Genomic DNA, 13,531 nt, shown 5'->3' on the forward strand with positions numbered 1-13,531 from the left:
TTTCTTGGCTTCTGATATTAGTGAGCGCGTTTTACGAACAGTGCTGTCTCCGGGTTGAGTTTGCCGTAGGAGGCAGCTGTTCATTCGCAAGCAGGTCGCCAGCAGTGCAGGAGTTGCTCTCAGCTATCATCCTGAAGTGTGTTAACAGCTGACAAACTTTCTGTTTGTATTCTTACAGAAGGACCAGGATCCCAATGCTGCCTCTCTCTTAGACGTCTTTAGTTACTGGCTGAAGTAAGTTTGCTGCCTCCTGAAAGACTTGCTGAAGGGTGCTTTGCTTACCTGTTCTGGGGGCACATCACTTGCAAAGCTGAGCTTTCTTCAGCGCTGGTCTGCAGTTCTGCTGCTAGCTTGTTTGGGGAAAAAGCTCTGAAGCCTGTGAATTAAGTGCTTCTGTGAAAGGACATGCAGTGATGCAGTTGTAGGGCAGAAGGGCTTGGATGGTGGTGACGGTGCAGGGGAGTCATAATGTCAAAGAATACTGGCTRAGATTAGTGTATGGGGTTTAATATTTTAATAGTAACTTTGATACCGTGATTTATTCTTTTAGACTTGTCCCTAACTGTAGGTTTGGTGCTGTAATGCAAAGAATAAGACAAAATCCTGGGGAAGTGATTGTTCCCAAGGATAACATTTTACTTTCTCAAGGCTGGGAGRACATAGGGTTAGCAGAAACTTTGTTTGAAGCTAAGTCTTTCTCTTTGTAGGTCTCCTGCTGCCAAAAAAAGAAAGATTGTTCCCAATGGACCTCATGCAAAGAGGAAATCTTCCTCAAGCAGCGATGACAGCTCCAGYGAGGAAGATGAGACACCCCCAGCCAAGAAACCAGGTAAGGTTTGTAAAAGTTCTTAGGGCAGACATACATTATGTTTGAAAACTTGTTCGTGGCCTGGATATAGAGCTCGGTTTCTGCGGCTCATCTGAAGTCTTTAAGACGCTCTCAAGGTTTAGGTTTATATTAAGCGATCTTGGTTCTGGTAGATCTTCTACCCATGATTCCCATCTATGTCTGTAGCCTGTGTTCATCCTACTTGTGGGTGATTTCTCAATCCAGTTATAACTGGATTAGATCAGGTTTTGAATCTGCCAGAAGCCTTTAGTGATTTGATTTGTCTCTGTTGGCTGAGACTGGTGGAGGCATTAGGCTGTAATGAGTTCTGAAGGTGCTACTGAAGTAGGAAATTCATTACGTTATCTACACTGAGATTCTGCTGTCCAAACACTCATTGCTGTGGTATCTAGGCAGAGCTACTCTTACCTACTTCAGTGCTTTCAAAGTCTGTGTCAATTTAAATATTGAATGAAATCGTTTGAATGCATATAAATTGGGCTGATACTTGGARAAGGAGGTACTCCATGATTTTTTCTTCATGCTATTTTCCTGGGACTCACAGTTCCACTGGAATCCTTAAAGAATTGTTTCTTGTCCTGCTGTTGTAGGAAAACTGATTCAGGATATATTCAAGGTTTATGTGCTTGGACATTTATTAAAATACACATAATTTGACAGAACTCATGCTTGGCTTTGCTTTATCAGGGTTCTTTGTGTGTTGATGGGCATCGTGACCTGTTTGAGGCAGGGCAGTCATGCAAGAGATCCTCAGGCTCCAGAGAAGTGCCAAGCATTGTTATTCACCTGCAGGCTTACTCTACTGCTTGTGTGAGGTTCCTGCCCTCCTTTCTCTCAAGCCTGTGTCCTAGTGCTGTCTAGAGATAAGTTCCTCTGCTGCATGTTGGCAGGTGGTGAGCTGTTTCCCCTTTTTATCTAGAATTGCTCTTTTGCCCTGCCTGAACCACTGTGTACTCAACTTCGTGTGCATCTAGCAGCAGATTTGTGGGAAAGGAGTAGTAGGCAGGAAGAGGGAGACGCCCAGAAATAAAACTGGTCTTTAATTCAACCTAACCTAAGGCTGCTTTTGAACTTAGACCTGATTTTGCTTTGATAAGGGAGGTCAGAAATATACTTTGAAGTGAAATGGTTTATTAATAATGTGGAGCAAAAGAAGCAATCAGTAACCAGAAAAGAGTAGACTTGGCTAAAACAAGTTAAGGCACGAGTCTGGAAGCTCAAAACAGCACTGCACTGGTTCTCTTTGGAAGTCTGCACAAGCTGAAAACTGTGCAGACCCAGTTAATGTTCTCTTTGTGGGGACACTCTCCACTTGGGGTGAAAGTTTTGGCCATAAAGTCTGCAATTAAATGTGTGTGTGACCAGGACTGAATGATGCTGGATTTTTTTTTATTCATTTTGGAGTCTTCTACCATGCTCTGCTTGAGAAACTAAGACCTGAAGGCCAGTGTCTTGAACTTCAGCTATGATTTAATAACCTTAATTTAACTTTTTGCCCTGATACACAGGAGTCCAGGATATATGTATGTGAAAGCTGTGAATTCATTTATCATCAATGTGTGCTGTCCCTTATTTGCAGCTAAAATAACAGCTGTGCCCAAGGTGAAAGCAGCTCCTCCTGCCAAGAAGGCAGAGAGCAGCAGTGAGGATTCCAGTGATGATTCAGACTCAGAGGAGGAGAAGAAGCCACCAAAGGTCAGCTTTTCTTTCCGGCCTCTTTAATGCATGTTTGACAGTGATGGATAAAAGTAGATTTGACCAGCAGAATTCTCTCTGAAATTGGGCCCACTTTTCCTGAACTGTGAAATACCTAGACTGGTGCAGGTACAGTCTAATAAGACAGGTCTATAATGCACAGTCTGCCATTTGCAGTGGTCCCAGTGAAAGGTTCATGTCATGTCCAGCACCCACTTTGTTTCACATTCAAAAGCTCCTTGCTTTTGTCCTAAGACTGCCATTGCTTCCTTTCACTGCAGAGAAGGAGATTTATTTAAAATTGCTAAAATAAATTTGAGAAGTATTGAGAAATGGGAGAGTATACTTGAGATGAACCAGAGTTGATCAATCAGTGTTTTGAGCCTTCAAACTAATTTTGTCCCCAGAGAAAAGAGAACACAGTACCAGCCTCAGAGCTACCCCATTTTGAGGAGGTAGAACTGGGGACTGAAGTGCAAGGGAAGTCCCCCCCATTCTCCCACCTTCTGGGAGATTTCCCTGAGCAAAATCATTGTTCTGGGATGTTCAGGCCTTAACCTTTAGGCAGAGTGAAGTTTCCAAGTAAAAATAGCAACATCTGTAAAAGATAGCTGTTTATACTCCCTGTATGTGTGTCATGCTTATTAGCCTCTTTTCCGGTTTTGGCTACAAGGATTGATCGGTTTTCCCTCTTTTTGTTTAGAAAGGAACAAAAACAGCGGTGAAGCCAGCTGGAACCAAAATCCAGCCTCAGAAGAAAGCAGAGAGCTCCAGCTCTGACTCGAGCAGCTCAGATGAGGAAGCACCAAAGAAACAGCCACCAAAACCAGTGACACCTAAATCAGGTGGTACTTTATTGTGTGTCATGAGTCAGAGTGCATAAATAAAAAAGCCAGGGGAAGAGGGATGGGGGCTGTACCTGTGTGCCAGGGCATGTGTATTAGTGTAGCAGTTTGAAAATCTGCTGTCACAACCATTCATACTCCAGTCCAGCCTGCTCCTGACATGGATTATGTGTAGAACTGATTGCAGGTGAAACATCTGGTCCCAAGTCCTACATTTTTTGCAGGAATAGCTGCATTCAGCAACCCTAACTGCAGAAGCTGTGCTTTTGCCAGTGTCTTCTGCTCAATGAGCAGCACTGGGCTGCAGCAAGTTAAAAACGATAAAAACAGCCTTTGGTCCTGGAGCTTCTGATTGGCTGGAATAGACCATTTTCTGAAAACCTTCTCTAAACTTGCAGTTGGGTAGAACAACAGCTTCACAATACTGCCTTAATCTCCCCTGTTAGCTTCCCATGGTTCTTTCCTCTCTCTGATACTTTATGCTGAATAGAATTACCCATCACCTTCCATAGCATATTTTCTGATATCTCTTTTGCCTTGTCTTAAAAGGAAGTAAAGCTGCCCAGGTAACTACCAAGCTGGTCAATGGAAAAGCAGCAAGCAGCAGTGGCAGTAGCAGCAGTAGTGAAGATTCTGATGAGGAAAAGGCCGCCCCAAAGAAGGTACATGAGACAAAGAAAGACTTCACAAGGACTGTAGAAATCTAGTCAGAGTGGGTGTATCTCTGCTTTGCAGGGACTGTGAAATGTGTAGACCAGTGCATAGACTGCCTGGCAGCTGAGTGCAGCCATTATGGCTCTCCTGCTGACTTTTTGCTTTGTATGGTGGGTTTATGTGTCTTCTCTCCATGCACTGGCTTTCTTTCCTAATGCCTATATACCCCTTCCTCTGCTCCTTCTACCTCAAAAATCTTCTTTATCTTAACCATGTTGTAGTCTCCCTTATGGGTTCACTTTTGTGCGACTCCTCTTAACTACCTGTAGCTTTGGATTTTCCATTATGGAGCATTAAAAATGTTTTCTGCAACACAGAAAATTCCCAGATATGTTTAATCAAGTGACAATTGCAACCATTTCACAGTCATTTCAATCAGTCAGTGTTCTGTGCCATTTTTTCATAGTCAGAGGGACTTCTGAGAAGGGATTCATGAAGCAGAAGATAATAGAAGGGCCAGAAGAATCATGATGCTTGTGTGTTTCCTGGAATTTGCTAATTTTCAGTAATCTTTATTTCTTTTTTTTTCAAAATCTGCTCTCTGACAAGTAGGCACAGAGTTAAAAAGGGATACACAAATCTTGGGCGGACAGTTGGATATGGAATTTAATTTTTTTATGTGCGTTTCCTTCCTTCTTGCAATAAGGCTGTTCCCAAGAAATCTCCTGTACCCAAACCTGCAGCCACTCAAGCATGTCCAGGCAAAACCAAACCTGCCAAGGAAAGTTCCAGTAGTGAGGACTCTTCTGACAGCTCAGAGGATGAAAAACCAGCTGCAAAGCAAAAGCCAAAGTCTGGCAAGTACTAAATACCATTGTTGCTGTGTGGGAGGATACTTTCTGCTAACCCTGCTATCCTGGGAGAAGTGTGTGCAGGCTGCAGACAAGTCTTGCTTCACACAAGGCTCCAAATGGTGCCTTATGCCAAATGTGGTAGAAATATAGCAGCTTAATTCCATGTACACTGATGGGACTAAACTTGAAATTCAGCCCCTCTTGGCAAAGGATGGGGAGAGGGAGGTTCTGACTTACCCTGCTTGCTTTGCTACCTGTCTTCTGTTCAGAGAGCTTTTAAGGACATTCCTCTTGCCAGTTTCCTATTTGTCAGGATTTGGAAAGTAATTTGTCTCTGGTTTGATTATTCTGTAGTTACATGACTTTATGCATTTTCCTTTTTCTCTGAAGTATCCAGGGCTGCTCAATCTCAGTTCAGCTGATGGGCTAGATGGATCTCTGTTCAGTATAGTACAGTACTTCTAGGATTCCAGTAAAGAGTTGGTCTGAGTGGGGAATTGGACACTGAAACAGTCTGGAACTCTGGAACAGAGGATTCAAGAAAGGAGTACATGAAAAGAAGCAACAATAGAAATATCTATTTCTTCTGAAACAGTTAGACAATGCAAGCTCCCATTTTCCAAAGTGCTGAGAGAACTTCCTCAGAGATGGTTGGGTCAGCTAAGCCCAGAAGAGGGGAGTTAAATTCACGATAGAAACAGGAGGGAGCAGTGGAGTGGGCTGAAGTAACCCTTCAAATTATAAGCTAACGTTTTTATAGCTACAGAGGGGAATAAATTGAACCAAATAGCAGAAGTGCTTTATTCTAGTTGAAACAAAGATCTCAAATGTGCTACTTGTGTTACCGTGCTGGCATCTGAATGCTGTATTATGATTGAGCCTGTCTCTCTCTCTCTCTCTTTATAGGTCCATACAGTGCTGTACCACCTCCTCAAGCTACACAGCCAAAGAAGGGCCTTGCCAAGGCTCCTGCAAAAAAGGCTGAGAGCAGTGACTCCTCAGACAGCAGTGATGAGGCAGAGCAGGTGCCCACAAAGGGAGGAGCAGGTGTGTTGTGAGGAGGCTACAAAGGAAGCGCTACATGGTGCAGTCAGTATTTGGCCATCTCTTGGTTTCCTTTAAAAGAAGTATGACTTTGGCCTATGTTGATACTTGCTTCTCTGGAAGTTTCTGAGAAATATGAAACTGTCCCAAACAGAACACTTGTGTTCTGGATCCAAATTGTGTGCAGTGCAGAATGGATAAGTTTACACACGTTAGTTTGAAAAGCCACTGGGATTTACTTTAGCAGGGATGAAATAGGCCCGTTACTGCAGTTGGCCAGGTCCTTGCTTGGCTTCTGATGGGCTGGCTGAATGACTGGTGCACTGAATAGGGAGCTTTTTCACGTCTGGAAAAATTTGGACCTTGGGACAAAGGGTTGGTATGAATGTGGCCTGTTAATTTTAGACTTGCTTTTGTAGGCAAAGCAGTGGTGGCTAAAACAATTCCTGGTGCCAAAACCAAAGCTGTGACTGCCAAGAAGGCCGAATCCAGTTCAGACAGTGACTCAGGTAYTTCAAGAAATACGGACTTGATTTCTATTAATGTTCCTATTGGCCAAGTCACTCTATAGTGGCATATTTGCTGAGATCCATAGAGTATGACCTTGAAAGCTTCAGTCTCCATAGCAAACAAATTTTGAACTAGGAGAACAGCAGCTTGCTGTGCAGAATGGAGCCTGGCCACGGAACACAGATGAGACCATTGACAAGCACAGAAAGGTCTGCGTGTTGCAGGCTGGAAAGGGTATGGCATCATGCATAAGAAGTTTCTCCAGGAAGGTTAGCGGTTACACTTTTTGAGGACCTGTGTCTAAGCTTTTCAGTTTCTTTAATCCTGTTATGCACTTCAGGCAAAGTTTCCCAAATGAAAAATGCTATCACCGTACCAAGGTCAAACAGACTCAAAGGATGCTTTCTTCTAATATGGTCCTAGAAATAGGGGACAGTGTGCCTTGTGTCTTCTGTTGACCAGGTTTATGGCTTCTTGCAGCCTTGAATTTCATGCACAAACTCCCTGTATGCTACATTTCTGTCCCCACACATTTGAGGGGCTCATGATTTATGCATCTCAATATCTCTGATGCCACAGCAGGGGCAGTGGGTGATAGCAGCCTGTCTGTCTGCAAATAGCTAGCACTGGAAGGTGGGACCCTTCAACAAGTGGCAGGAGTTCTGTGTGTTCTCTGTTTTTATTACCTAGTTTCTCAGAAACAGACAAAGTTTTGATTACACTTCTTAAGATGATGTTCAGAAATGTTGGAATAGATCAGGCTTAGCATTCCAGATTACTGTGACATGCAATACAAAGGGCATATTTGTACATAGAAATCTCCAGTCCCATCGTCAGACTGCTGCTAAATGTATCTGACATAAGAAAGAGAAAGCTAAAATGGGAAACTATCCTGATGTCTCCTCGCTTTTCCCCCCTTCATCAGGTTTGTCCCCTAGTTTCTTGTCTGTTCTTTATCTTGATCTTTATCACATAATTTTTTTCTTGTTTTTTTCCATGAATTTATTGTTGTTGATACCTGTACTTTTTTTTTTCTCCAATCCCTTATTTCCTACCTCTTCTATCATTCTCCAAATATTTGCCCGCTTTTTTGTGCATGCAGTAATGAAGAACTTATTCCTGCTTGTTTCCTCTTCTCCCATCAAAGATGAAATGTGGAAAGATGAATACTGCCCCCTGACCATTCAGGGAGGTTCATCAAACCCTTCTTGTTGCCAGTTCTCTAGTGTTTCAGATTTTGACCAAACCCTTTTGATTTTCTTTTCCCATGTGTTTTGTACGTGTTATGTTATCTCCCTTGATTGTGTTGCCTTAAGTAAAAGTTATTTGATAACTTTGATAACTTGTACCAGAAGCTTATTAACTTAAGGAGCATTCTTCTTTTGCTTAGATTCTAGCTCTGAGGAAGACAAGAAGGTAGGGGGTAAGCTCCCTGCTAAACAACCTCTGATAAAGAATCCTTCTAAACCAGCAAAGGTAGCTGCCAAGCCTGCACAAGCAAAGAAAGACTCCAGCTCCTCCTCGGACAGCTCAGGTATTGGTGTAGGAGAAAATGAGAATTACTGCTTGTGCTTGTCCAGCATTTTTCTAGCCAGGGTGTTGAGGGTGCAGTTGAACAGAGTGTAACCATTGCAGTGCTGTTCCAAGCAGCTAATGGTGCGTCAACACTGATCTGAATGTTAGCTTTGTGTTGAAGGAATTGTGCTTAGCCTTGACTCTGCTTTGCCATTCCCTTCCAGATTCTGACAGCTCTGAAAATAAGGCCCCTGTGAAGCCTGCAGCTAAAGCAGCACCCCCTGCAACCAAGAAGTCACAAGCTACCACAAAGAAAGCACAAAGTAGTTCTGATTCAGATAGTAGTTCCAGCAGCTCTGAGGATGAGAAGAAGAAGAAAGCCCCTCCAGCTAAATTAACTGGCAAAATGGGTAAGCCAGTGTCCAAACCTTGCCCCCCAGCTCCCAAAGCAAGCTCATCAGACTCCGATAGCTCAAGCAGTGAGGAAGAAAAGAAGCCAGCAGTGAAACCTGTCAGCAAATCGACAGGGGCCACAAAAGCAACTGTGGGGAAGAAGGTGGCTGCTGCTAACAGTAGTAGCAGTTCATCTGATAGCTCCAGTGAAGCAGATGAAAAGCCCAAAAAGGCAGGGAAAGGGGCACAGAACAGTTCTCAGACCACTGCTTCCACAGAGAAAGCAAAAGCTTCATCCACATCAGCAGCAAATAATCTGAAGTCCAAACCAGCTGGTGGCAGCAGTAGCAGCAGTGAAAGCAGCTCTGAAGAAGAGACAGGAAAAGCAAATGGAGGTACTACCTACAGGTTGGGAAGCGGTCTGTCAGCGTGTAACTGAGCTAAAACATGGATGGGACACTTGAGCGATATTCAGTGTAATCTGTATGTGCTACTAAATTATACTATCTGGTGCAGTACAGCTCCAGGATAGCTGTTAGTGGAATAAGTCTGTTGTCTTTGTAAGGTAATGCAGGAACTGATTCTCGCTTCTGTATTTCAACACGGGGTTTGCATTAATGGGACAGCAATGCCATTACCTTTCCCAACATGGCAGTTACTCCCATTGAAGTTTTACTGCTGTGTATCTAACAGGCATGATCCAGAAGAAACGGAAGAGGGAAGATGTCCAGGAGCCAGAGACACCAGACAGTAAAAAGGCAAAGATCAAAGCCAAAACACCACACACATTTCCCAAAGTGAAACAGGTGAGTGAGAATAGACCATGCTGACTGGTGGGAGGGGCATCTTTGCCTTCTGAACTAGTACTTTGTGTTGTTTTTCTTTGGGGTTGAGCCTGCAGAAATCGTTTGTATTTTTGCCCCCTCCTCAGCCACTTGAAGAACTCTGTCCATAGAACCCTAGAAAATGCCCATATGTGTGTAATGTTATTCCAACAAAGATCATTTGGATATACTTGCACAGGAGCATACCTGTACTGCTTGATGTGCAGAAGGGAAAGGGTTATGAATCTGGGAAATGATCAAGGATTGAGGTTTCCTGCACAGGGGTCCATATTTGCAGGGCTGGGAGAGAAGGTGGTTGTCACTAAAAGAAGACCATGTACATGTATTCACTTACTGTATCTAGTTTTCTTTCTCTTAATAGCCAGCCTCTCCATTCCGACGAGTAAGAGAAGAAGAGATTGAGCTGGATGCCCGTGTTGCTGATAACTCATTTGATGCAAAGGTAGGGCTAGGCAGCACCAGAGTAATAACACATACTTGGCCTCTGCAAATACAGGTCATCAGAGTGGCCTTGTTGTGCTGGTGGGTGGTCCACTGGTGGGAACTTCTTCCACCAGGAGGTGCTGTTAGGAGATGCATGAGCACTGGTAGGAGATACATGGACATGGAGTGCCGTAAGCTCCAGCCTTCCTCTTGTGGGATTTGCTGAGCAGGGTCAAGTGCAAAGCATTGTCTTTACTCTCTTGAGTGCTGACCTGAACCTCTTTTCTCCTCTCCCTCTTCATCCTTCACAGAAAGGAGCTGCTGGTGACTGGGGTGAGAAGGCTAACAATATCCTGAAATTCACCAAAGGCAAATCTTTTCGCCATGAGAAGACAAAGAAAAAACGGGGCAGCTACTGTGGGGGCACTATATCCACCCAAGTCAATTCCATAAAGTTTGAAAGTGACTGAGAATGTCTCCTTGGGAATTCATAAACCGTCCGCTCACCAGATTCACTTGGATGGGCATGTGAACGTTATGGACATCAATCCTGTCTGGAATGTTATCTCCCCCAGCCCCATGTGGGGCAGGCAGCTCCAACATGGGGATGTGGGAGAATGGTCGGACATTTCCCCCATTTATTTCTGACTAATTCTGGTTTAGACCCCTAATAGGGAACCATCCTAGAGCTGGTGTTATTGGACACTACTAGGGTGACCTCCAAGACATAAATTATGTACAGTCTTATTTTAAAAGACTGGCAGTGATTTTTCATTTCAGGTTTCTGCCTATCTAGTAAAGGAAAGAGAACTTATTTTCTGTAGCATAACCTCCCATTTCTTTTTCAACTAGTTTAACTTCAGGTACCTGTGAAATTGCAAGTACAATAACTTGCCTTTGGCTGGTTACTGGAAGAGCAACAACTCCCTTGAACCTTTTGGCTGTAATCCCCACACCCATTTCACATTTGTAGTTCACAATTGCAGTATGACAGGGTTCTTTTTTTTTCTGTTTCCTCTTTTTATGGTTTCATCTTGCAGTAAATTCACACCTTCCTCTTCCTCCTGTTCCTGTTGAGGCTACTAAGTAGAGTAGTTAGAGAAGCAGAATGTTAACACACCAGGGTAGTTGAGGAATCATATTGCTTGGGGTTGCAGGTTGGTGACTATTGTCAGGCCAAGTTCTGTAGTGCTATGGCATTTTTGATAAGGTTTTTATTGTGAATGTAGCCAGGGCAGGGAGATGTACAGGAACTCCTGACTGTATGGAGGTTCTAACATTCAAAGAACAGTCTTTGGCCCAGTGGAAATGCTTAAAGAAGCAGAGAAAATGGTCTTTTTTTCTACTCGGCTGTGCTTTTTGTTTTGGCTTCATTTCAGAGGTTTTGACTGCAGTGTGGTACTGCTCCTTGTTCTCTCTGAGCATATACCATGCCAGCATATGCTTTTCTCCAGCAGTGTGCAGTGCAGTTTATGAAGAGCTGAGATGAATGTAATATTGATGCCTTAAATTTCTTCCCCTGGCTGGATCACTTGCTCTCTTTGAGCTGTTTTCTGTCTGTAAAGTCCCTTAGAAGAAGTAAAATATCAGTTTCCTGTAGCACTGTGGTAAGTGAAGCCTGGTGCTGTAAGGTTTGAAGCATTAGCTTCAAGAACAAGTTCTGTATGGGGAGTAGGGTCTCAAACAAGTTCAGCAACTTGCAGCCTGAACTGAGCTTTCATGGGCAATGGAGATGATCTAATGGCTTGCTGCTGTTGAAGTGAGGTCTTGCTCTCCCTCCAGTTGCTTAACTTTGCCTCCTTACCATTTCTGGTGCAACTCACAAATGTGGTAGAAAATGGTTCTTCCACCGCTGCTTTTTGCTGTTAGGTGAGTTATTAAGTTAAAGTTATTTTATAGAGCAGTCTGTTGAGCCCACAGCCAATATGAATTCAACAATGGTAGAGCATGTTAAGGAAAAGGGGCAGTAATGGGCTGTTAGATCTGCTCACCTCATCTCATGAAACTGCCAGCCACAAAGAGAGGTTATGCAGGGTCCGATTTCCATGTTTCCATTCGCTCCCAGCAGGGTGACACAGAAGAGAGCCACATATGTGTGCAATGTCACATAATTGAGGGTTGGATGAGACTGACGAGCCACCCCCATACACATTAGCTGCAACTTGTTTCGATGAGCATTTTTCAGCGCTTCCCCTCAGGCTTGCACAATCAGTCCGATTGTTGGATTCTATGCAGCAATGCAGAGGGGCCCAGGAGACCATGGTTATCACGAAGAGCTTAAGGTTAGAGGCCAAAGCAGGGTGGGAAGAAAGTATTTTCGGCCTCCAGTGGGGATTTGAACAGTCTTTATTGTGATTTGCCATTTGCCCTCTKTTGTCCTCTTTATTGGGAACTTTAATTTTGGAACTGTCAAGGTTAAACTTTTTTAAAACTTTTAGGGATATTTTATGTGTGAGCACACAAGTGTCTCAGAAAATAAAGATAGCTGCCTTTGTAATCTGTGTGAATTTGACAGTTCCAAGGTATGGAATAAGAGGGTGGGAGAAGGGAGGGTATCAGTGTCGAGCAATGTATTGCTGTGTCTTAAGGTGAATCAGTAAGTCTATCTGTGTCTACAGCTGATCCTTCTGTCACCGTAGCTGTATGCTCATATGGATGTAATGGACCATCAAAAGTGAAAGGTGCCTGTGCAGCTGGAAGTCAAGTGACTCTGCGAGAGATTTGGAGAACATGAGTGTAGAAGAATATTTACTTTTACCAGAACAAACTGAGTTTTATCGAGTCTCTTCATGCCAGAATAAGTAGTTCTTCTCCAATATTACTGCCAAGTTAGCTTTATGGTATCTGTCAAGATAACTTATGTAGCACCAGCCTCTGCAGTAAAAAAACAATAGACATAACTGAAAATTCTGTACGTACCTGGTTAAAGAAGTGTGTCCTTTGATTCCTTCCTGCTCTGTGACCATATTTGCAGGATAAAGAAACCTGCTAATACTTTGGGCATGATGGAGGTCTTGCATACCTTAATGCTCATTTTTCCCAGTGTACTATGCCTCTAGGGAGAGGTTTGGGTGAACAGAATTGTCAGGGTAATTGGGACATCAGTCACTCCATAACTAAGGCTGTCTGCCTCTGGAGCCACAGTGTTCTGCCTCGAACATGATATAGGAACTGTGGTCTAACACTGAAGTCTCAGCAGCACATGCAAAGAAGAGTGTCATTAGTCTCACTGGAGATCAGTACCTGATGAAGCAAGTGCTATAAGTGCTGGGGGAAGGAGATGCTTTGTGAGACTGGTGTCAAAGCTATGTGCTCCACAGAGTACTTTCCACACCTAGAGAAAACCTGCTCCCTTCACATGCATTTTGCAGCTGCTGGGCAGACTTATCTACGACTTGGTGCTCTGCTGCTGTCTTGGTGAAAAGAAGACATCTCTTAAAGCATTTAGGCCTAGTTTCCATGTGCATCATTAGTGTAATTTCAGCTTCAGAGGAGCTGTGATTAATTCTGGAACTGGACTAACAGGATGTCCCTCTCTGGGGAATGCACCTGTATGGGTGCTCTGGTACAATGTCCTACCATCCTGCTTCCCCATGTGCCATCATTTCCATTTTGCTGTCGTGAGAAACGTGTATGCAGCCTGAGAGCAGGACAGTCCCCCGTCTCCTCCTCGTCACGGCTCCAGAGACAGCATCCAGTTCCTGTGGGTCTCTGAGCAAGGGCCAGCTGTGAGGTAACTCGAGAGCAGAAGTTTTAATACACTTAAAAGGAATCAGAAGTGGGGGCCGGGGTCTCCTCGGCCCCCCGGCGCCAGGCACGGCTCCGGCCAGCCGCCGCGCCGCCCTGTGGGGCTGGGCGAGCAGCCGGGCGCCAGGCGGGGGTGAGCGCGGCGAGAGGCCCCTC

At 44.1% G+C, this 13,531-nt stretch overlaps 2 protein-coding genes across 2 annotated transcripts in view; both read left to right on the top strand.

The window, feature by feature from the left end:
• Positions 1-10,143, top strand: part of NOLC1 (nucleolar and coiled-body phosphoprotein 1) — a 15,262-nt gene extending 5,119 nt beyond the window's left edge. The window contains exons 2-15 of the mRNA XM_026068697.1: positions 60-94; positions 179-234; positions 708-829; positions 2,430-2,545; positions 3,249-3,390; positions 3,940-4,052; positions 4,751-4,901; positions 5,805-5,945; positions 6,362-6,451; positions 7,843-7,986; positions 8,192-8,755; positions 9,054-9,166; positions 9,567-9,647; positions 9,940-10,143. Of these exons, the coding sequence (XP_025924482.1) occupies positions 60-94; positions 179-234; positions 708-829; positions 2,430-2,545; positions 3,249-3,390; positions 3,940-4,052; positions 4,751-4,901; positions 5,805-5,945; positions 6,362-6,451; positions 7,843-7,986; positions 8,192-8,755; positions 9,054-9,166; positions 9,567-9,647; positions 9,940-10,098 (2,027 nt within the window). The 3' untranslated portion in view covers positions 10,099-10,143. The remainder of the gene's footprint in view (positions 1-59; positions 95-178; positions 235-707; positions 830-2,429; positions 2,546-3,248; positions 3,391-3,939; positions 4,053-4,750; positions 4,902-5,804; positions 5,946-6,361; positions 6,452-7,842; positions 7,987-8,191; positions 8,756-9,053; positions 9,167-9,566; positions 9,648-9,939) is intronic.
• Positions 10,144-11,324: 1,181 nt separating this feature from the next.
• The window catches only part of LOC112967517 (2-hydroxyacylsphingosine 1-beta-galactosyltransferase-like), a 14,910-nt gene continuing 12,703 nt past the window's right edge, over positions 11,325-13,531 (top strand). The window contains exons 1-2 of the mRNA XM_026068730.1: positions 11,325-11,910; positions 12,247-13,361. The gene's annotated coding sequence lies outside the window, so the exon portion shown is untranslated. The remainder of the gene's footprint in view (positions 11,911-12,246; positions 13,362-13,531) is intronic.

Source organism: Apteryx rowi, unplaced genomic scaffold (assembly GCF_003343035.1).
Source record: "Apteryx rowi isolate R43461 unplaced genomic scaffold, aptRow1 scaffold_279, whole genome shotgun sequence".
Taxonomy (NCBI): domain Eukaryota; kingdom Metazoa; phylum Chordata; class Aves; order Apterygiformes; family Apterygidae; genus Apteryx; species Apteryx rowi.